We start from the raw sequence: 21146 nt of genomic DNA on the forward strand, positions 1-21146 counted from the left end.
CCCGGGCCTGGCTCGCTCCGGCCCCACCCCCGGCCCGCCCCGCCGTCGGGGCACGGCGGCGGGGAAGGCACCGCCCGCAGACGCTCGGAACTGCCGACCCGAGAGCTGCCCGCAGAGGGCCGGTGGCGGGAGCGGAGTGGGTCGGGCGGGGCCGAGCCGGGCCGGGGGCCGTGTGGGGGCCGGGCCGGGCGGACGGCGGGATGGGCTGCACCGTGAGCGCCGAGGACAAGGCGGCGGCCGAGCGCTCCAAGATGATCGATAAGAACCTGCGGGAGGACGGCGAAAAGGCGGCGCGGGAGGTGAAGTTGCTGCTGCTGGGTGAGGCCGCGCCCCGCGCTGAGACCCCCCCCTGCCCCAGTTCTCGGCCCAGATTCCCAGACAAGGACTTGGAATGCGCAGACAAGGGCTTCGGAACCCCCTCCCCACCAACACACACACACTCCGCGCCGGTCTGGACCCCCAAACCTGGCCCGAAACCCAAGCGGCCCGCCAAATAAGGGTCTGAAACCCTGAGTCGGCCTAGACCTCAGATCTGTAGCCCGGCCTCTTGATCAGAACCCCAACTCATCCCAGACTCCAAACCCCCAAATCCAGCCACCAGGCCCCCAACACCAGCCACCCTGCTTGACCATCCCTTGCTGACCAATCTTACAGACCCTTAGAATCCCCCATCTTGTCTTTCCGTCCTTCCCTAGACTTGACCCAAACGCCAGAACCCCACTGGCCCCCTCTTTCAGGCTCCTCTTGTTCTCACCTGTTCCCCGGTATTCCTATTGGGCATGAGCATCCTTGCGGCCCCTCCCAGGCTCCCACCCACTCCCTTCCTGTGCCCCATCCATACTCTGAACTTTATACCTGTGCCCTCTGACTTTTAAGGGACCTCCTGAGTGAGAACCACAACTGATCATGGGCCCTCGCTTCAGCTGGAATCCCCAAACCTGTAGAGGCCCCACTTCCCCGCCTCTGGCCCCCCCCAGGTCCTCTGCAGGCATCACTCCCCAAAAACCTCTGCACCCCCCTTCCACTCTCTGGCCTTCCCTAGATTTCGCCCACCCCTGCACAGTTGGGCCAGGCAGGGAGGAGGGGCCCAGGGGCTGGGTGAGGCAGCAGACTTGTTAGACAGAGCCCCGGAGGGGGCTGGAGTGAAGCCCCAAAGGGTCAGCCTGGGGGAAGGAGGCCAGGCCTCAAGCTTCTCAGGGAGGTTCCGCTTGTGTTACGTTTTCAAGTTTCAAGGCTAGTCCCTGAGCCTCCAGGGAGTAGGAGGGAGTGGGGGGAGTGGGGGTGGGGTGGGGGTTGCGGCCGCTTCCAAGGCCCGGGAAGATGGTGGCTGCTCAAAGGGTGGAGGGAAGTGGAAGTGGTGAGGCAGCCGACATATTGCTGCCCCTGCGGGCGGGCTGAGGAGATCCGCTGACGGCGGTGGGAAACGGCCTGAAGAGCTGGGATGTGGCCTCCGGGAGTGGATGGAGCTGTAGTATCTTGGGACCCTCCTAGGGGGGAGTGTGGACCAGCTGGGGGTGGGTCAGGTGCCTCTGAGCATTTGAGCTGGCCTTTTGCAGAGATGGTGGGTCCGGTGGGCATCTCGGATCAGCTTCCCTTGGGGATCAGTGTGGTACCAAGTGGCAGCCTGATTTGGGGGTTTCAAGGGTGGGAGTGGGAGGGTTGTGGGGGAGGCCCCCACAGCGGCATTGGAGGCTGGAGAGTGTATGTCTGGGGGGGTGTGGCCCCTTGGCCTTAGCGCCACTATGCAGACCCCAGGCTGTGAAAAGCTGGGCTTTGTGGGCTGGGCCTGTGGCTGAGGGTCAGCAAATAACTGTCCATCCAGGGGCTCATCTGTTGACTGTCCCTGGGGGCCTGGCCTCAGGGGTGCAGCCCCGGAGGTTTCAAAATGGCATCCGCTCTGCTGCCGCCGCCGCAGGGAGGAAGAGAAGGGGCGGGAAGGGGCGGCGGCCCAGCCTCCTGGGCTGCTCTGCTTTGGGCGCTTGCCTCTTCCTGTCTCTGCTGCGAAGTGCGGCGGTGGCGGCAGTGAGTGGGTGTCGACGCGGCGGAATGCTTGTTGCTGCCCGCTGGGCCTGGGGAGGGCACTTCCGGTCCTGCTGCCTCTTGGTGCCCGGCTTGGGGCCTCTAGCTAGCCCCTTCCCTAGCCGATTAAGCTGTGACTCAGGAGATGTGGGGCTGGAGTAAAGGTGAGGGACACAGGGGCTGCTGGCCTGTTCTGTGTCCCAACCCCTGAAGGGCCCTCCATCCCGCCAACCTTGCCGCTTGGAGCTCAGCTCAGCTTTTAGGCCGGACCAGGTGGGGCCCGGCAACCCCTCCCACACTGAGCTGTGAGCTGGCAGCCGCGAGGGGTGCAGGGTCTGGGTCAGCACTTTCTAGCTTGGTGAGCCCATCCTAGCATCCTGCCTTTCTGACCTTTGCTTTGTCTGTGAAATGGGCTTCCTGGGCTGGCCAGGGGAGGGCCACAGGAGTGCCAGGGCTCTTCCTGGGAGAGAACAGGAGCTTCGGGGAGGTTTCTGTGGGGGGTGTGGGGTAGGGGTTAGGACCTGCAGATCATACACTGCAAAGGGGCTAGGAGAGCAAGCTCTTCCTGAAATTGAAGATCCAACCTGCTGTGGTTGCCTGGGGGTGGCGTCCCGGCTGAGCCATCCCTTCTCCATCCAGGTACAAAGTGGTGGTAGGAGCCCAGCCGTGGCAGGTTCGGAGTGCTGGGCGCCTGTCCCACATAGCGGGAGAGACTCTGTACAGACAACGGGACTCAGGCTGGGCATTTGCCAGCCTTCCCTCCCAGCCAGAGCCACGCCTGCTGCCCCACCTGCACACTGGCTCACTCCTGTTCAGAGTAGCCCTGCCAGTGGGCGGGTACAGTCACTGTCACCAGGGCCGAGGCAGACGTCCACACTGGCAAGAGGACTTTTCCTGGCAGCTTGGTGGGGGGAGCAGAGGAGCTGATACCAGCCCTACTACAGGGATACCCCCACCCCCACCCAAGTCAGCTTGACTGTCTAGTGGAGTCCAGGTAGAATTTAGGTCCTTGTGCTGGACACTTAGGGGAAAGGAAACCAGAAGTCCAAAGGAGGTCTCTTTTTGGGGGTTGAGCGTGTGTGGGCAGCCTCACAGAGAAAGCAGAGGCCATGCCCACGGATGGGGCCATGAAAGCTTCAGGGCAGCTCTCTTGTCCCTGGGACTTTGCACCTGCTGTTCCCTTGCATGGCCTGCTTCCCCTCTGTTTCCATCTAGCTCACTCCTTTGTTGTTTTTTAAGGCTCAGCCCAACTCAGAGATCAGCTTCCAGGAAACCTTCCTTGACCGCCCCCTCTGCTGAGGCTGGGTACGGCTTCTCCACTGGCTCCTGCTACTAGTGCTTCCCCATCAGAGTGTGGTATCTGCCTGGGGCACAGCTGCCTTTCCTGGAGATGGCAAGGGCAGGGCTGGGTCCTGTTCATTTCTGCGCTCACCCTGGAACCTAGTACCTATTGGGCACTTCTATTTGTCTGTTGAGTGAAGGAAGTAGCCTCTGAACTTGGTTTTGGGGATGTATGGATGGAGGAGTAAGATGGCAGGCAGCGAGCCACACCTAGTGCTATGTGTAGGGCTGATGACCAGGACTGAGGGGAGGGAAACTGAGAGGAAAAGTTCTTGGGCTGTTTCCTCCTAGCCCACCACGGGCTACACCTGCACCTCAGACACAGCTCTTAACCCATCTGTGTGGAACTCTACCTGACCTGTCTGCAGCCTGTCATGGTGGCAGCACCCAGCAGGGGCTCCACCTATCCACAGGAGGGGCTGGCTTTGCAGTCTCCCTTCCAGCTCAGGCTGTGTGGGGACTACTGCAGGGTTGCTGTCCCTTGCTGCTTCAGTAGAGCCTGAGCTGGCTGGTCCAGGCACCCTCCAAGTGCCGGTCAAGAGCCTGGTGTCTCCCAGCCTTCCCAGGCCCTCTGCAAGACTGGCCACTGCCAGCCCAGCCCAGCCCGTGCTCGCAAGGGATTGCAAGGCTGGCTCCCCACGCGATGGCCTTGGACGGGAAGGGAAACATTGGTTGTCTTGATTCTGTTGCACTGGAGCTCAGGGCCAGAGCAGTCCTGCAGGGTGTCCAGCTGCTGCCCATGGGATTTCTAGTCCTCGCCATGGCTGAGACTGCACACGGCAAGAGTGCAATTAGGTTTACCAAAAGAAAAGAAAGGGGAGTTTTGTGACTTTTGTCCTGTCTGTATTTCCAGCAAAGGGCCTGACATACTAAAGTTGCCAATTAAACGTGTGTGGAAAGAAATGAAACTATTGAGCATATCCATGAACAAGGCATAGCTCCCGAAGAGAGGGAGCTGCTGCTTGGGGCCTCGTCTAGGTGGAGACAGATGAGAAGGGCTAGCATGGGATCCTGGCCGGGTAGCCAGATAGCCATGGGCCCCTACTGTGTATAGACCTGATTTGTGATTCATGTCTGCCGGGCACATGTAGAAACCTAGTGGGAGGGGACAGCTGCTATACAGCTGTCTTGGGAGGCTAGTGGAGTCCACAAAAAGGTGGGCTTCCTGGAGGAGGTTCTGTATGTTGCCTTGAAGGATGAGTAATATTTGCCAGAGCGAAGCATTGGGGGCAGAGGTCAGTACAGGTCCTGAGGCAGAAGGACCTGGCCTAGGCTCCCAAGCCCTTGGGCCAGTGTTTCTTGGCCTGGGAGAGGAGGCAACAGCCCTTGGTGTCAACAGACATAAGTTTGAATCCCAGCTCCACCTAGTATACTGGCTGAGAGACTGGGTGGCAGGTGAGTCCCTGGCGGGAGTCCTGCTCTCCCTCCATAAAACCCAGGGACAGGGGTGCTCACTCACAGCCACGGATATTGGGGGGCTGTGCACTTGAAGAGCCCTCCCCATTCACCAGAGCGTGAAGGTATCAAAATAAGTGAGGGACCCTTTGCTTTGGAGCTGGGAGCTTGGTGGGAGAGGTCTCCGCAGCCTGTAAGCTGCCTGGCTCCAGTATGGGTGCCATGAGGGCACTGAGGAACCCCCTCGCTTGGGGAAACTGAGGCATGGGGTCAGGTGGTGCCAGCTGGAGTGACAGGCTGTCCTGGAAATCTTGGGCCTGACCTCTGGAAGCTAAACATCTTTCCTGGGGGCCTGGGGTTGGGGGTGTGGCAGGGCCCTGGGCACCAGGTAGGCTGGTACCCAGGCCCGCCCCCAGCCGCCGTCTTCCCACCGCCTGCTCCATCCCGGCTGGAGTTCATTAGCACTTGAATGGGGGGCGGGGCTGCCTGGGCCTCTGAATCTCTTCTCCCACCCCTCCCCCAGAGCAGGCAAGGCTTTGTCTGTAAGAGCGGGTCGGGCAGCGGCTCCCACGCTCAGGGTGAGCTGAGTGAGGGTCCAAGCCTTTTCTGACACACACACACACACACACACACCTTTTCTGACACACACACACACACACACACACACACACACACACACCCGCTTGCATCCTGCCCATTCCTGCTGGGCTCAGCTCCCTCCCATTACCCCATCGTCAGCTGCAGCCAACGTGAGAAATTGTACCTCTAGGGTAAGAGTGAGACTGGATTCAGGAAGGGACACCCCTGAGCCGGGAGTTGAGGTGGCTTTGCAGAGGAAGAAATGGTGGAGCTCGGCGGGGGGTGTCCCAGGTTGAGAGGGCAGCAAGAAGCTGGGGTAGGAGACCCCTAGACAGAAGGTGGAGCAAGTCGTCTGAGGGAATGAGCTGCTGCTGAGACTGGAGGGGGAAGTCAAGCCAGCTGGGGTGGGCACAGGGCCTCCATGCAGCATGGAACCACCCACTGTGTTGAGCTAGTGCCTAGGCTGCCAGATGGGGACTGGGCTTGGTCAGCAACCCCCACAGGCCTGGGTAGCCTGTCAGGGTGGTAGCCCTGGGCTGACACCACAGGTCCCTTGGTGGCTTCATGGGTGTCCCAGACCTGGGAACTTTTGCCCAGCAAGTGGCAGCCGGCAGTGCCAGGGCTGGGGCCTCCCCCTCTGTGGGGGCCAGCCCTTTGGGCTGCTTGGCCACAGGCAGGCAAGCTCGTCCTGTACACCCTGCCCTGGATCTCAGCCCCTGGCTGTGTCGCTCTGGGTCTGGCTTAAAAAATCACTTATTCTCTCGCCGGGAACAGTTGATGGAGGAGGCTTAGACCACATGAGCCCTTAGCCCCAGAGGGACCAGGGCCTGCTCCTGCCACACCCCTTGCAGAGGACAGGACAGTCTAACCCAGACCCTGAGAGCTGCCTCCCATCCACCCCTTTATGTCCCGGGGGAAGCGCTGGGGTGGGGGGCAGGGGGCGGGAGGCAGGGCACAGGTCAGGCATCTGTCTCATTTTCCCAGCACCTTCTGTCCTAGGGTTCAGTAAGAATTGGGGAAGGGGCCAGCAGGTTCTGGCCAGACCACAGCTGGTGGGACCTGCCAACCAATGCCCTGAAATGTGCCCAGGGGAGGGCAGAGGGCATCTACCCTTTGATGGTGGCCCTGGTACCTGATTCTCTCAGGTAGTCCCTCCCTCAGCCACAGGTACAGGGTGGGGCACCCTGCTACCCAGCCCCACCCAGCCCCTCCAGCCTGGAACTCTTGTTCTTGCTAAACCCTTACCCCACCCTTACCCCCACACTGCTGCTTCTTGGGGCTGTGGATGCTTTTGGTGGCTTGGGAGGAACAGTCTCCCTGTAATAAGTGACCACTGCTGAGCTGGGCCTTTGGTGTTGGCCTACTGTGTGTACTCACAAGGATTTGGCTTGGAAGTGAGTGCCAGGCCAGTGTGATTGGGAAGGCCTGAAGGAGGGATCAAACATGGCTTGTTGGGGAGAAGCTGTCCTCTTGGCTTGGTGCATTCCTGGGCACCAAGACTGCTGCAGCCTCAGGACATGCAGAGTGGATGGCGATGGATGGCAGCACTTACTGTGCACCAGGTGGGTGGGGGGCAGTGAGGTCTGCATGTCAGGGCTGGGCCCGGGGCCTCTCCGGGAAGTGGTGTCCACACTAGAGGAAAAGGAGGAAGCAGCTGGGGGAGGAGGAGCTCAAAAGAGGAAGAGGCCAGAAGGCTGCAGGGTGCTGTGGGGGAGGGGGGAGCCCGAGGTTCCCCCACCCTGGAGCTCTGTCAGCTGTGGGGACCTGGGAGGCAAGCCCCACCTACTCAAGCTCGCCCTACTGGAGGTCGCTCAGGGTTAGGGTAGTTCAGGCAGCTCTGTCCCTTGTCCTGCCCCTGCAGCCGCTGGGCCCAAGATCCCAGAGAAGTTGGTGCCTCTGAGAAGGATTCCAGCCTCCTCCTTTGGCCACAGGAAGTGGTGGCTGGGAGAGGGACGCTGGAGGGAGGGTGATCAGGAAGGCACAGAGCTGCTCTTAGATTCCCGAGCGGCCATTACCTTCTTAGGCCGGAAGGCCAGCCACAGGCCAAGATGAATGCCCGGAAATATCCAGCAGCCCTGAGATTAACTCACCCTGGGTTTTCCCTGCCTAGGGTTGGATAGAGGGGACCCTGGCCCAGCCCAATGATTCCCCCATGCTACACCCTCTGTGCCTGGGGGTATCTGCACTGGGCCTCAGTTTCCCCTCTGGCGATAACAGCAGCCTCTTATTGAGCCTTGACCGTTGTGCACAGTTTGACTCTCTGTGGTCATTTAACCCTGTCAGGCTGGGACCAAAATTTCACCTGTTTCTCATTACACCTGATGGGAAAATGGAAGCTGAGGACATTACATGACTTACCCAAATAAGTGGTGGTGCCAGGCTACAACCCAAGCAGTGACTCAGCACCTGCCCCCTGGCCACGGTGGCCCCTGGAGAGTCTGCACCCAGCTGGCGGGAATGGATTGGTCGTGACGCCAGCAGATGCTGGGTCAGATGTTTTGTGTGCCCACGTGTGTTGTGTATGTCTAGAGGCCCTGCCCTGGGAGCCCCAATTCCTCTTTTAGGAAATTGAAGTGGCAGGGAGGGGTGTCTGTCTGCCCTGGAGAGTGGGACCTAAGACTGTGCACAAATTTTTCTCCTGCTCAGATACAGAAATCTGCTGGGCGGCCAGAGGGTGGCCTCATTCTATGGGTAGTCGCCCCTGTTTGTACATCCCACCCTCCCTTCCAGCCTGTGTCCCCTCACGATAAGGCTCATGCTCCAGCTAAGGCTCACACTGTGGCAGTGGTGGTGATATCGTGCGGAGGCTGAATGAGGCTGTCTGTGGGCTGGTGACGGCATGGCAAGTGGTGAGGCCAGTTCCTCATGCTCCTTGGCCTCAGAGTCTTGAGTTTTGTGTTCTGGTGGGGCCTTGCCCTCCCTCACGGAGATTCCCAGGGGTCTTGCTTTGTGTTATCAGGCCAGGCCCTAGTGGGCTCTCTCAGAGCCAGAGCAGCTTCAGGAAGCATCTAGACCTCTCTGGCCCTGAGGCCATGCGCAGTGACCATGCATCCTCACGGCCACGCAGGATGCTGGGTCCCAGAGGGCCCAGTCCCCCGCCTCCCTCCCTGTATGACCTCACGCTGCCCACTTCCCTCTCTGCGCCGTGCTGGAGCCTGTGATATCGTGATTCTCGGAGTGGTCTTGTGGCCTGTGGGCACATGGACAGTTTGGGGTGGATACACGTGAGGACCTGAGGGGTTCTCAGGGCAGGCCCTGGGCTTGGCACCTCCCTTGAGGGGTGGGTACATGTCACAGATGAGGACGCTGAGGCTTGGATGCTGGGCATCTCACCTGGAGTCCAGCACAGTGCAGAGAGGTAGGGGAATTTGAGAACAGCGAAGAGATTCTTCAAATGAAGAAGCTCGGCAGGAGAGGGCTGTGCCAAATGGCCCGGCTCGTGGTTGGACCTGGGCCCTGACCTGAGGCTGAGCCCCAGAGCCTCCTGGTTCCTGCAAGAGAGTGGGACCTGAAGCCTGATCAGGTGCCAGGGCCTCCATCTCCCAGGCCGGACTTCCTCATTCAGTGCCTCAGTTTCCCTCCATACAGTACCAGGGGGAAGGAGGTGGGATGGAGAGAGCACTGAAGGAGACACAGCCCTGCCCTGGAAAGTTCTCTCTGTTTGGGTAGGGACCCCAAGCCTCAGTTTCTCTTGCACAGAGGGCTCTGGCTGGGCAGTAGCGGGCCAGGCCCTGGTAGCTAGCACCTCCCTGATAGTGGGTTGGGCGGGCAGCCTTAAGGCTGCCCAGCTCGTGAGGACAGGGGGAAGGGAGGTGTAGGGTTTATAGGGGCACCCGGTGGGAAGACGAGGCTACATGCATGGGTTGGGGGTGTCACAAGGCCGATCTAAGACCTCAAGAGCTGGCCACCACAGTTCCAGGTCCTGGCCCAACCTCCTCTGAGGGAGTGAGGGGGCCAAAAAGCAGCACCTGGAGGAAGGAAGAGACGCCAGGGGCGGGGCTTAGAGGGCCTTTGTCTGGCAGGGCTCACCCCCCTTTCCCATTGTTCAAGTGTGTGCAGAGTCTCAGCAGGCCCGGGGGCTTCCCAGGCCCCGGAGGGCACTGTGGGTGAGGGTCCCACCGCCTCCCCCCAGCTGCCCTTAGTTGCTGAGGATGCTTTGCGGAAACAAAACAGTGCCCCAGCACTGCCCAGCCCCCATCTCCTCCACCGTGTCTCTAGCTGCCGAGCTCCCCCTGGTGGTGGCAGCGCCTGGGCCCCTGGGGCTGCAGGGGAAGGGTGGGGTGTTGGGGTCCCGGAACTGCAGGCCGGAGCCTGGCACCTTCCTGGGGTGGGAGTGGGAGATGGAGTCTGAGCTACCTTTGGGGTGGGCTTCCCAGGAAAGCTCATCCCCGTCTTTCCCTCTGTCGCCCACTCGGGTGGGCCCTGGGTTTGTGGCAGTGTGGGTGGGTCTGAGGCTGTGGCTTTGAGCTGGGCTGCTGCCCAAGTCTGCCCGAACAACGGTGGGCGGCCCCCCTGTGGCCCCAGCCACTGCCTCTTATGAGAATCTCTGCCCTCAGGCCTGCCACGTTGGCTGGCTGCTCTCCCCAGCCCCACATGTTCGAGGAGAGCCCACCAGCAAGGGGCCTCCCTGCAGGGAAGGCTTCTACCCAGCCTGCCCAGCCGTCTGAGTGTGTACGGTCAGGGAGCAGTGTCTGTAACGAGCCTCCTGGGCAGGAAGGGGGCCCCAGCTTTGTAGCAGTGCCGGGTTGTGTGGAAGGAAGGTGAAAAACTCAAAGTGAAAAACCAGCAGAGGAGCCAGTGGCTCTGACTCGTGTCCCAGCTTACACTGACCAAGTCCCAGCAGGGAACCACCACTGCTCTGAAGCAGCCTGTTAGCCACTGTTCCTTGCTCTTCATCTGCTCTTTATCTGAAAGCCTTCAGAAGCTCATCTTCAAAAAAGGTGACCACAGCAACCCACTCTGCAAGTCGCGTTGTTGCAGGGAGCAGCACAGCATTGCCTTGTGGCTGCACGGAATGAGAGGTTTGGGGGAGTCTGTATTCTTCCAAAGGGTAGGAAAGTAGTGATAATAACTTTTATCAGAGCATTCACTGTGTGTCCCAGCTTTGCATTTAATCCTCTCTAGGAGGAGATAATGGTGTTTTCTACTTCACTGATGAGCCAGGGAGGGGACTGGAACAGGGCTGAAGCTTTTGGAGATCTCAGGAAGGATCGGGGCACGAGGGCTCGGGCAGACCTGGACCTCCCTCAGGGAGAGGACCTTAAAGTGAGAGTCCCAGCAGCCTCTTCCGAGGGGAAACTGAGGCCAGAGAGGACAGCATCGTGTCAGGGCCTCTCAGCAGGGCAAAGCCTAATCTGGGAGGTGGAAGGTTCTAGAGGAGCATAGTGACTTGAGTGCTGGGGCTTGTTGTAAGCATCAAGTGACTGGACCTGCGGCCCCTGTCTCCTGCTGCGGAAGCCTTGCTGGCCTCGTTCAGGCAGGCGGGGCGGCACTGCCTCCCTTCCCTCCATCTGTTCCTTTCACCACTGGGCTCAGTGCTCCTAGGCTGGAAGCAGATGTTTTAATGCAGAGCAGCCGCTGCCACCCAGGCGATTACTGCCTGCCTGCTGTGGGCCCAGCAGCTGCACCCGGGGCAAGGGCTGCAGAGATTTCTTTCTTGGTGGGAAGAGGTGTGGCTCAGCGGGAACGCCGAGGCCACCCCGGGGAGCGGGCCTGATCTCATCAGCTGCGGATGGAGTGCGTGGTGGGGCCCTCGGTGGGCAGGGGGGGCTGACTCCCACCACCTTCTGTGAACTAGGCTCCTCTACCCAGCACCTTTGCAGCAACCCATAGCCAACTGGTAAAGCCTCTTCCTCTGAGGGGAAGGTGCAGGGCTGAGTGGGGGAGCTGGGTACCCAGCACTGGCAGGGTACAAGCAAACTCGGAGCCAAGTACAGGACTATCTGGTAGGGTAGAGCTGTCAGGCCCCAGTGGAAGAGGCACCCAGCCAGAGGAGTGAACAGGGTGGACTGCTGCCCCATAGCACCCAAAGCACCCAGTCTGTGAACTGCTTGAGAGCCAGAGTCCTTGCCCACCCCGGTTCAATCCGGACATGATTCCCAGACCTTGCCCAGCTCTGCCCTGGCTCCCTGCTGGGCTGTAGCTGTCCCTGGCCTCGCCCTTAATTCTGTCCCTGGGTTCCAGGCTGGGCAGGGACTGCTTCCTGCGTAGCCGCCAGCACCACGCCCTTGTCTGCCACTCACTCCTTCCCGCCTGAGTCACGGCTACTAGAAGGACAAAGGGACCGCCCTGAGCCTAGGGGTAGAGGCTGCATGGCCTTTGTTTGCCCACCTATCAAATGGGGCTATTCCTGCAGTGACCCCTACTAGGGGCAGAGAATGTGCTCCTTTAGCACTTGAGAGGTCTTAGGAGGAGACACTGAGGCTCAACAAGAGTGGGGTACCAGGCCCTCAGTTACATGGCTGGCTACGGCAGAGAGCAAGTGTCCTGGCTCCCAGCCTGGCCTTCCCTGGTCCTGCCCACCTTGGTGTCTGCCAGGCCTACTGCTGCTAGGAAAATCAGATGCAAAGCTAGTTTGTATTGTCATCTCCAATCAGTAGAAGGGTCACAGATGGCCCACATCACTACCAAGAGAGTGATCAAAGGGCTAGCTGCCCTGTCCAACCCCTGGTGCCAATCATGGAAACCCGTGTCTCAGGTGGCAGGAGTTCCAAAGTCACACAAGAGGGGACAAACCTCATCCTGGACTGGCAGAGGGCATCGCTGCCCCAGGCCCCTTCTCAGGGCCTGCCCAGAGCCTGCACATCTGTGACACCTTCCCACTCCCCCACTGTCCTGGGAAACAAGCCTGCGGCCACCAGAAGCCCAGGGATTCCTGCTACCTGGTGGTGTTCATGAGGAGAGCTCAGCCCTTCTTTCCTGGGGAGGCTACTGGGCTGTGGACATACCGAGCCCTGGCTGTGTAGGGGCCACAGCTGCACCTCAGCTTCTGGTAAAATGTGAAACTCTCTGGAGGGTGTGGCGCAGGCAGGCTGGGGACTTGGCGAGCTCTGCTGCCCTGTTCCTGTGCCTGCTGCCGCTCGGAGGACACTGCAGAGACTTGAACTGGAGTCTGCCTGGGGAAGCAGGGAGTGAACCTGCTGACAAGTACTGCTGGGGCCTGAGGACTCCGTGGCCCAGCTGCAGCGTGAGGCACTAAGGACAGCTCTAGGAGGCACTGCCTGGCAGGCAAGGTGGGTTGCCCACGGAAGGATGGTAATGGTGTTACTGCCACTTCTTTGTGGCTCAGTTTCCTCGTTTGTTAGATGGGGGTGAGAGTACAACCTATCTCTCAGGATTGCTGTGAGAACTAAATGGCATGGTGGACGCAAGGGGCATAGAATGGCCTCTGGTGCATGGTGGGTGCTGTTCACAGCTTTGCTGTCATCACCGTTGCTGATTTTGTATTTGCTGCTCATGGTTGTTTGTCAGCCCTGTTATCCTCTGGTGTTGTCTAGAGCAGCCTGAGGAATGCTGGGGTAGGGGCCCATGTGACCTCCTTACAGACCCGCCACCCATCTGGTGAATGGCCCAGGCCCGCCGAGGGGATCAGGAGGCTGGGGGCACATGACCGGGAAGGCTCAGCCAAGGGAAACGCAGGGGCAGGGGCATGGAGGTGGCGAGAGGCCGTGCCTGGCACAGAGCTCCATGATTGGAGCAAGTCAGTTTTGGGGATCAAGCAGATGGGGTTGTCAGGGACCCCTAGCAGATTGGGAGAGCAGTGCCTGGAGCCCTTGTCTACCTGTTCCCCCCCCGTGCCTTGCTGATCGACCCCCTCATTGTTTCCACAGCCCCTGCTGAGGGCCTGGCCCCCCAGCTCTCCTGCTCAGCCTCATCTCTGGGACCACCCGCTCTGGGCTCACACCCAGACTCTATTCAGAGGACCCAGGTCACCTGGCTAGAGTCTGCCCTGCCCAGGGACTGTCATTCAACAGCATTCCGGGAGACTCAATTGCAGTCACCACTCAGCTGGGCCAGCCCCTAAAGAGCCCCATTCTGGGGTGGGATGGGAGAAGACCACAGACAGGTGTGGGAAGAGGTGGAGGTGTGATGGTGGTGATGGGGCAGGGGCAGGAGGAGCAGCCTGGGCGTAGGCCAGGAGGGAGAGGTGGGCCCAGCCAGGGTCCATCCCACCTGGAGCTCAGGGCAGGAAGCATTTGGAGAGAGGTGACGCCCTGCCCCCACCCCCTCCACCTCCCAGGCCAGGGAGATGGGGTGGCTCTCCTGGTCCTGGTGCGTCCCTGTGCAGACTGCCTGGGGAAGGGAGGCTCCTGGGCCACACCCCTCCAGAGCCAGCTCTGTGTCTGGGATGGAACCTGGGATTCTGCTTTCTTATCACCCTCATTCTGAAGGGCTGGGTGCCAGGCATCATGGTCCCACAGGTCCCCCTGCCTCTTTGAATTCTGGGCCAAGACTTTACTTTTTTGAACCTTGGTGTCCTCGTCTGTGAAATGGGAGCAGAAACAGTCCCTGCTTGTGGGGCTGCTGTGACAGTCACAGAAAAGAATGCCAGCAGAGCTCAGCACCAGTGAAGGGTGCAAGAGTGAGGTCTGATGTGGCTTCAGTCGGTGCCAGGATGAGGGGGATGTAACACTGTGTGTCTCCCAGGTCCTGGTCTCCATCAGGTCAGGGCAGACCTGGGTCCAGCAGACAGAGGGCTGGGCCCTGGGCCATGTCTGAGAGGCAGGACTATGTCCCCTAGTCTGTCCCCTAGCCCAGGCCCCTTGGCAGCTATAGCTTAGAATGTGGGGAGCAGAGAGGCTGCTCCCCTGCTGGGGTCTGTGGGGCTCCTTCCCATCAGCCCTGATTCCAGGGAGAGGCTGCCACGGGTGTACGTGGTCCAGGTCCACATGACCCTGCCAGCTACAGCTCTGGTGGCCCCACTGCCCACCTCACTGTGCAGCTGATGAGGCGGCTGAGTTGTGCCTCTGGGGCTGCTGGTTGCATCCACCTGTGTGGCCCTGACCGCCTGTGCCTCTATTTCAGGTGCTGGGGAGTCAGGGAAGAGCACCATCGTCAAGCAGATGAAGTAAGTGGTGTGCGTGGGAGGCAGCCCCCAGATTCTTCGCCACTGCCCTCCCCCCGGTACAGGCCCAGCCAGTCTCAGTCAGGCCCGGGACCTTCTCAGAGGCAGTCATCCCCCCTCAGGTCCCGGCGGGTTGGAGGAAGCTTCTCCCTCCATGAAGTGGGTCCCTGCAGGCCCCAGGAGCCCCAGGCGGCCATGAGGGGTCCCTTGACTCTCTGGACCCTAACCCCTGACCCCTGGCTGCCAGGATCATCCACGAGGATGGCTACTCAGAGGAGGAGTGCCGGCAGTACCGGGCAGTCGTCTACAGCAACACCATCCAGTCTATCATGGCCATCGTCAAGGCCATGGGCAACCTGCAGATTGACTTTGCTGACCCCTCCCGCGCGGTAAGTAGACACCCCACCCACTCCACCCCCACCTCCCTAAAAGCTCCAGGATAAGTCTTGTTCTGGAGGACCCAGGAACTCCCCAGCCTGGGTTCCCCTCCCAGAGGTCTCCCTGCCTCTGACGGGGTGGGGGTGTGCTCCTGAGGCTGACTGACCACCCACCTGCTGTGCCCAGGACGACGCCAGGCAGCTGTTTGCACTGTCTTGCACGGCCGAGGAGCAGGGCGTGCTCCCTGAGGACCTGTCTGGCGTCATCCGGAGGCTCTGGGCTGACCATGGTGTGCAGGCCTGCTTTGGCCGCTCGCGGGAGTACCAGCTCAACGACTCAGCCGCCTAGTGAGTGCTCCAGGGGGCTGGGCAGGGCCGGGGGCAGGTCTGGACCACAGGCTGGGCTGGAGGGCCTGAGCATACCCAGAAAGAAGCTGCTGGTCTCTGTTTATGAAGCTGATACCTGTCAACCTCGGCCTTGGGATTATTGGGGGTGGGGTGGGGAAGCATGGTATTAAAAAGCCAGCAGAAATGGCAGGTGGGGTGGCTTGAACTGAACATCTCTTCCAGGCCAACTGAGTCTTAGCTGTTCTTAAAGACAGTCATTCTAAAGGACATTTGCTGCCACCTGCTGTGTGTCAGGGCTTCAGGGACACAGTGATGAGCAGAGTAGACACATCCCCAGGCACTGACAGCCTGGGGCACCAGAGCCGTAGTTGGGGTAGGGGAAGGCCCAGAGGAGGGGCTGCCTCAGTTGAGCTCTGTTAGCCAGGGGAGGAATGGGAAGGAGGTTCCAGGCAGGGGCACAGCATGTGCTAAATCCTAGGGGAGGGCAGAGGTGGCTGAGCTTGACATACAGGATGCTCAGGTTGGCTGGAGAGGGAGACACAAGGGGGAAGGAGGTTGTCCTGGAGGTGACAAGTGTGCATGCAGTTCAGAGCCCTGGACTTGAGGTGACAAGTGTGCATGCAGTTCAGAGCCCTGGACTTGAGCCCTCGGTGGTCCCAGGATAAACCCAGGACTTGGCTGGAGACTCAAGGGGCGGGGGGCAGGAGTCTCAGAGGCGTGGCATGCTGGCACCTTTTGAGACGGTCCTGGTGCAGTGCCTTGAGGACCCCAGCAGGGGACAGGACAGACAGGCTGGTGGCCAGGGGCAAGAGTGGTGCCTCCCCTTCCCTGCCTCTGCTTAAGCTAGGCCCTCTGTCTGGAACACCCTGCCTGAGCCTACTTCCATCCAAGCCTGATGCTGCCCAGAGAAGGCTGGACCTTGGCGAGGAGGGGTGGGAGGCAGGTCTTGCCTGGTTGTGATTCGTGGGCCCTGAAAGCCCTTGTGAGTGGGAGCCACCCCTCCTTGAGATCACAGAGGCTCAGCCATCAGCAGAGCCCGTAGGTCCTGGAGGCAGGGTGGGGGGGCCCTATCCACCACTGCGCCTCAGTGTGCAGGATATGCAAGGAGGACAGGGACAGAGCCACCCCAGTCCACTTCTCACTCCTCTTTTGTCCTGCTTCTTCATTCCCCACATGTTTACTAGACACCCACTGCGTGCCCAGTGCTGTTCTGGGTGGGGGATTCGGCAGTGAGCACAGGCTCTGCGCTCCCTGGCAGGTGTCTGCTTTGACAAGATCACTGGGGGTTGGAGGCGATTGGAACACTACAGGGAGCAGGGATACCCCAACCCCTCTTCACAGCAATCCCCCAAGGCTGCAGTGGGCCTGGGGGTGGGGCCCAGGGGGAGCCCGCCTCCTGGGGAGAGGGTGGAGGCTGGTGTGGAGCCCACCCTCAGGCCTGCTTTGCAGGTCATTGCACATGCGTCACAGTCCCCCATGGCTTTTCCTGTTTTTCTGTTCTGTCCCTGCATCTCTGAGGTCATTTCCCTCTGGCCCAGCTTGGTCTGGCTGCCAGTGGGAGCCAAGGGCTGGCCCTAGCAGCTCTGCTGCAGAGGCGAAACCTCAGCAGAGGGCAGTGGCTCCATGGCCCCAGTGCAGCCCTATGGCATGGGCAAGGATATTGCAGCAGGCAATGGATCTGGGCCCAGGGCCCAGCCAGGGCAGCAATGATACTAATTAAAGGAACTAGTAGTGAGGGGCCCCAGGGACCTCTTCCCCCCTCACCAAGCAGGTGTCAATGCCCTCCCCCCGAGGAGCCCAAATTTTACTAGGTGCTGGGCAGAGAGCCCACTGGGCCTGGCAGGCCCCAACCTGTCCACCCTGCATCGAGGGACCGTGCCAGGTTGCTGTGCCATAATTGCCACGATTAGCATCCTGAATCCCGCGCTGAAGAACTCATCCCTTGCCTTCTCCCCACCCTGATCCCCTCGCTTGCAGCCCCCCCACCCTGGGTCCTGTTGAAGGCAGGCCTGGCTGGCTAGCCACAGAGCTGTACCTTCTCCCAGGCCCATTCTACAGGTGGGAGACAAGGAGCTTTGAGTCCAGGTTTCCTCGTCTGAGCAATGAATGAGATAGAAGTAGGGGCTAAAGAAGTGAGGGTGTTGCCTGGGAGATGGAAGATGGGAGAGAAGGGGCCTCGTCCCACCGGCCTGGGGTCCGGGTAAGAGGCCCTGTGCCGGCCCTCACTGACTAACTGTCCCCACCCCCGACCCCCAGCTACCTGAACGACCTGGAGCGCATTGCGCAGAGCGACTACATCCCCACGCAGCAGGATGTGCTACGGACCCGTGTGAAGACCACGGGCATTGTGGAGACACATTTTACCTTCAAGGACCTACACTTCAAGTGAGTGGCATGTGTGCAGCAGACAGGGCCTGGTCTCCCTTGTGGACTGGGGGCAGGGGAGGGGAGGTGTGGTGGGCTGGGGCCTGCCAGTAGCCATGCTGGGAAGTGGGGGCTGGTTTAGGATCCCCTGGCCCCACTCTGGGGTTTCTCAAGGCTGTGTGGTGGCCAGCGACTGATTCTGGGAAAGCATGTTCTCATCACCCAGTGAATCAGTGGCAGGATGTGTGCCTCCTGCCAGCGGCTCATGGGCCTCTGCTGACCCTGCCCCGCTGACCAGACCCCTGACCCTGTGGGCCTCAGGCTTGTGCTGGCCCAGAACCAGGGGTGAGTTTGGGTGAACGTGGATGATTCCGGGAAGGCAGCTGCCCCACTCTGAACAGGCCTCTTCCTTAGTCTGTGAAATGGGCCCACTCCATCTTCTGGAGCTAAGGCGACCTCGTTCTTGTCCGTAGGATGTTTGATGTGGGTGGTCAGCGGTCTGAGCGGAAGAAGTGGATCCACTGTTTTGAGGGTGTCACGGCCATCATCTTCTGTGTGGCCTTGAGTGCCTATGACCTGGTGCTGGCTGAGGACGAGGAGATGGTGAGAGACCCCTGGGCATGGCGGGCAGGTGGGGGCAGGGCACAGGGTGGTGCAGTAGCAGCTGACCGTCCTGCCCTGCCCCTAGAATCGCATGCATGAGAGCATGAAGCTGTTTGACAGCATCTGCAACAACAAGTGGTTCACAGACACGTCCATCATCCTCTTCCTCAACAAGAAGGACCTGTTCGAGGAGAAGATCACCCACAGCCCCCTGACCATCTGCTTCCCCGAGTACACAGGTGTGGGGGCGGGATCTCTGGGGAGGGGCGGTGCCTGCCCCCAGCGCAGGCAGCAGTGAGCAGGTGGTCCTTGAGCACCCTCCACTGGACAGAAGGGCAACTGCGGGACACCCCTGCAGGAGCTGGTGCCCCCACGTTTGGCAGCCTCATTCATACACGCGGGGCTTGTCTACCGGTGCCTGCACACAGGGAGCCCCCTACACACACTCGGCCATGTACATGTACCCCCGGGCCTCCTCCTCCACACACTCAGCCATCCTGTGCATGTGTGTACACACGTTATCTGTCTGTGCACACACCATGCGGGATGGAGGCCTGCCTGCCACACACGCAGCAGAAGTCCTCACCATTTTGTCTCCCCTAGGGGCCAACAAGTACGACGAAGCAGCCAGCTACATCCAGAGCAAGTTTGAGGATCTGAATAAGCGCAAGGACACCAAGGAGATCTACACGCACTTCACGTGCGCCACTGACACCAAGAACGTGCAGTTTGTGTTTGACGCCGTCACTGACGTCATCATCAAAAACAACCTGAAGGACTGCGGCCTCTTCTGAGGGGCAAGCGGGGCCTGGCAGGATGGTGAGCCAGAGGGGCGCAGGGTAGGAAGCTGGGGAGGAACGAAGTGGGGCAGAGAGGGGATGAGGTGGGGGACTGCGGAGGGCTCTGGTAGGGGGAGTGAATCTGGAGGTGGGGTCCCAAGTAGGAGACCAGAGGTCAAGGGAGGGAGCACAGGGTAGAGAATCAGGAGGGCATCTAAATGGGATGCAGGGCACTGAGGGAGTAGCACAGGTGGCCTGGGCTTGGTTCTGCCCAGGGGTCCACACAGGCGAAGGGCTGGCGGGCTGCTCCAGTCTTTCTTGCAGAAACCCCACCTCCTCCCCGACCAGGCCATCGGCCCAGCCCAGAGGAGGCTGGATGCCAGAAGGGGCACAGCCTCCCCCTCCTCTGTATGAGCAGCTCTGCGCTCCTCTCGCTTCTTGTGCTTCTCTTTCTCTGGGACCTTTCTGAGGGTCCTGGGCCGAGGCTGGCCCCACCAGCTCTGGTGGAGCTGGGGATGACTCTGCCAGGGCTCAGACGCCCCTCCTCCATGTAACCCAGCAACAGAAACTGGCTCCTGGGTGGTGACTGTGTCCCTGGTAACCAGTGGGTGGGATAAAGAAGAGGGCCATTGACGGGAGGAGAGGAGAGAGGCACACACTGGCTACTTCCCTGCCCAGGCCCTGACTACCCCCCCACTTCCAGGGCCATCGCCGACTCTGCTCCTCCCCCAACCCCGAAGAAGATGGGGCAAGAGGACCACGCTGCCCACCGGCCCCCACTGGCGCTTCTCTCTTTTCCTCTCTGTTCTCGGCTCCTCCTTCCCCTCCCTCAGCTCCAGAGACTTGGGGGAGGGGCTACCGCAGGCCTCCCTAGCTGAAGCCCGCCCTTGTCCAAGGTGCCGGGAATGGCCATGGGTACCCCCTTCCTGGGCATCCGTTCTGGTTTTTAACTGTTGTCTTGTTCTCTGTTTTGGGGGGGGTGCGAGGGGGAGGCACACACGGAGTCTCCCAAGGCCTGTGGCTGGAGGGGCTCCCACTTCTCCAGCTCGTCACCCCTGGCTTTGCCCAACACCAGCCCCTGACCCAGCCCAAGTCCAAATGTTTACAGGGAGCCTCCCACCCACCCACCCACCCCGCCAGCCACTCGGAGGCCCCAAAGGAAAAAGCACAAGAGACGTGAGACGCCACCATTCCTGGAGACCACAGTCCACCTGCTCATTCTCGTAGCTTTTTAAAAAAAAAAATCAAAGTTAAAAAAAAAAAAAGAAAGACAAGAAGACCGTAAACCTAGAAAGCATTTTAGAGAAAACTATTTAAAATTGTCAGGTCCTGACCAGCGCCCCCACCCCCTGCCCACTCCAGTGATTCCGTGCCTTGAGTGTGTCTGTGTGTTTACACCCATCCCTCCTGCTGGCTGCCCCTGTACGGGCAGCACCCCTGCCCTGCCTTCCACAGAATCGGGTTCCAAGGGCTGTGCAGACAACTGCCAGCGTCACTGCGGGCCCCGCCCCGGAGGCCCTGGGCCCTGGCTCCATTAACCCCAGTGCAGCCCCGTAGCGCTAACCTAGGGACCGCCGCTGCCTGCCGGGGGGCCACGCCCCTCATGCCCTCGCCCCAGGCCCGGGTCCTTCAGCGTCGAACACTTCCTTGCTTTTTTCACATGTTTTATGGAATTGTTCACTTGGTTTGAAATAATAAAATGTAGAAAGAAAAAAATACTGAGAACCACTTGGCGTTCTTTTCTTCCAGCAGTAGAGAGCTTGGTGTGCGAGGTGGTGGTCTAGCCCTGAAGCCTCACCTGTGCTGGGCTCTTCAGGGCGTCCTTGGGCCCAGCTGATCCACAGTGTCCCCACTTGGGCTTGGCCACCTGCCTGCAGGGTCTGTCTCCCCACCTCCTCTCTGCACCTCTACAGCCCTGAGTCTGGGGCAGCCTTCAGGCCTGGCTAGAGCAGCAACTGGACAGGTTCCCTAAGGGGCTGTTCTAGCAAAGGGGCTTTTCCACACTGGGAGCAAGAGGGGTGTCCAGCAGGTCTCCAGTGCAGAAGGAAAACGTCACTGCTGACCTCTGAGGCCCAAAGACCCAGAGATGGGGGGTTGCCTGAGGACACAAAGCCGGGTAGGCTGCAGCCCCTGCCACATCTTCCCTTTGCCCAAGCTGAGCTGTTGCCCAGAGGCCTGCCCAGTGCTGAGGCTCCCCATCACGTCAAGTGGGGGCTTTCAGGTGTGTTCAGAAAGGCCTCTGTCCCAGAAGATCCCCTCACCTTCAAACCTGAAAGG

The 21146-nt window shown here is 60.3% G+C and overlaps 1 protein-coding gene across 1 annotated transcript; it reads left to right on the top strand.

Annotated features, from left to right (window-relative positions):
- Positions 1-164: 164 nt before the first annotated feature.
- GNAI2 (G protein subunit alpha i2) lies at positions 165-20206 on the top strand. The gene is made up of 9 exons (XM_037851106.1): positions 165-318; positions 14359-14401; positions 14646-14787; positions 14963-15123; positions 17380-17508; positions 17961-18090; positions 18176-18329; positions 18694-18909; positions 19573-20206. The coding sequence occupies exons 1-8, from the start codon at positions 201-203 to the stop codon at positions 18882-18884; spliced, it is 1068 nt and encodes a 355-aa protein (XP_037707034.1). The 5' UTR covers positions 165-200; the 3' UTR covers positions 18885-18909; positions 19573-20206.
- Positions 20207-21146: the final 940 nt, after the last annotated feature.

The sequence above is a fragment of the Choloepus didactylus genome, chromosome 1, assembly GCF_015220235.1.
Source record: "Choloepus didactylus isolate mChoDid1 chromosome 1, mChoDid1.pri, whole genome shotgun sequence".
NCBI lineage: Eukaryota > Metazoa > Chordata > Mammalia > Pilosa > Megalonychidae > Choloepus > Choloepus didactylus.

What these genes read in the sequence shown, in the direction of transcription:
- GNAI2 (XM_037851106.1), top strand. Translation starts at nt 201, where the DNA reads ATGGGCTGCACCGTGAGCGCCGAGGACAAGGCGGCGGCCGAGCGCTCC. An exon ending in GGTGAAGTTGCTGCTGCTGG is followed by an intron (nt 319 to 14,358) that starts GTGAGGCCGCGC and finishes CCTCTATTTCAG; the next exon opens with GTGCTGGGGAGTCAGGGAAG. An exon ending in TGGCTGAGGACGAGGAGATG is followed by an intron (nt 18,091 to 18,175) that starts GTGAGAGACCCC and finishes CCCTGCCCCTAG; the next exon opens with AATCGCATGCATGAGAGCAT.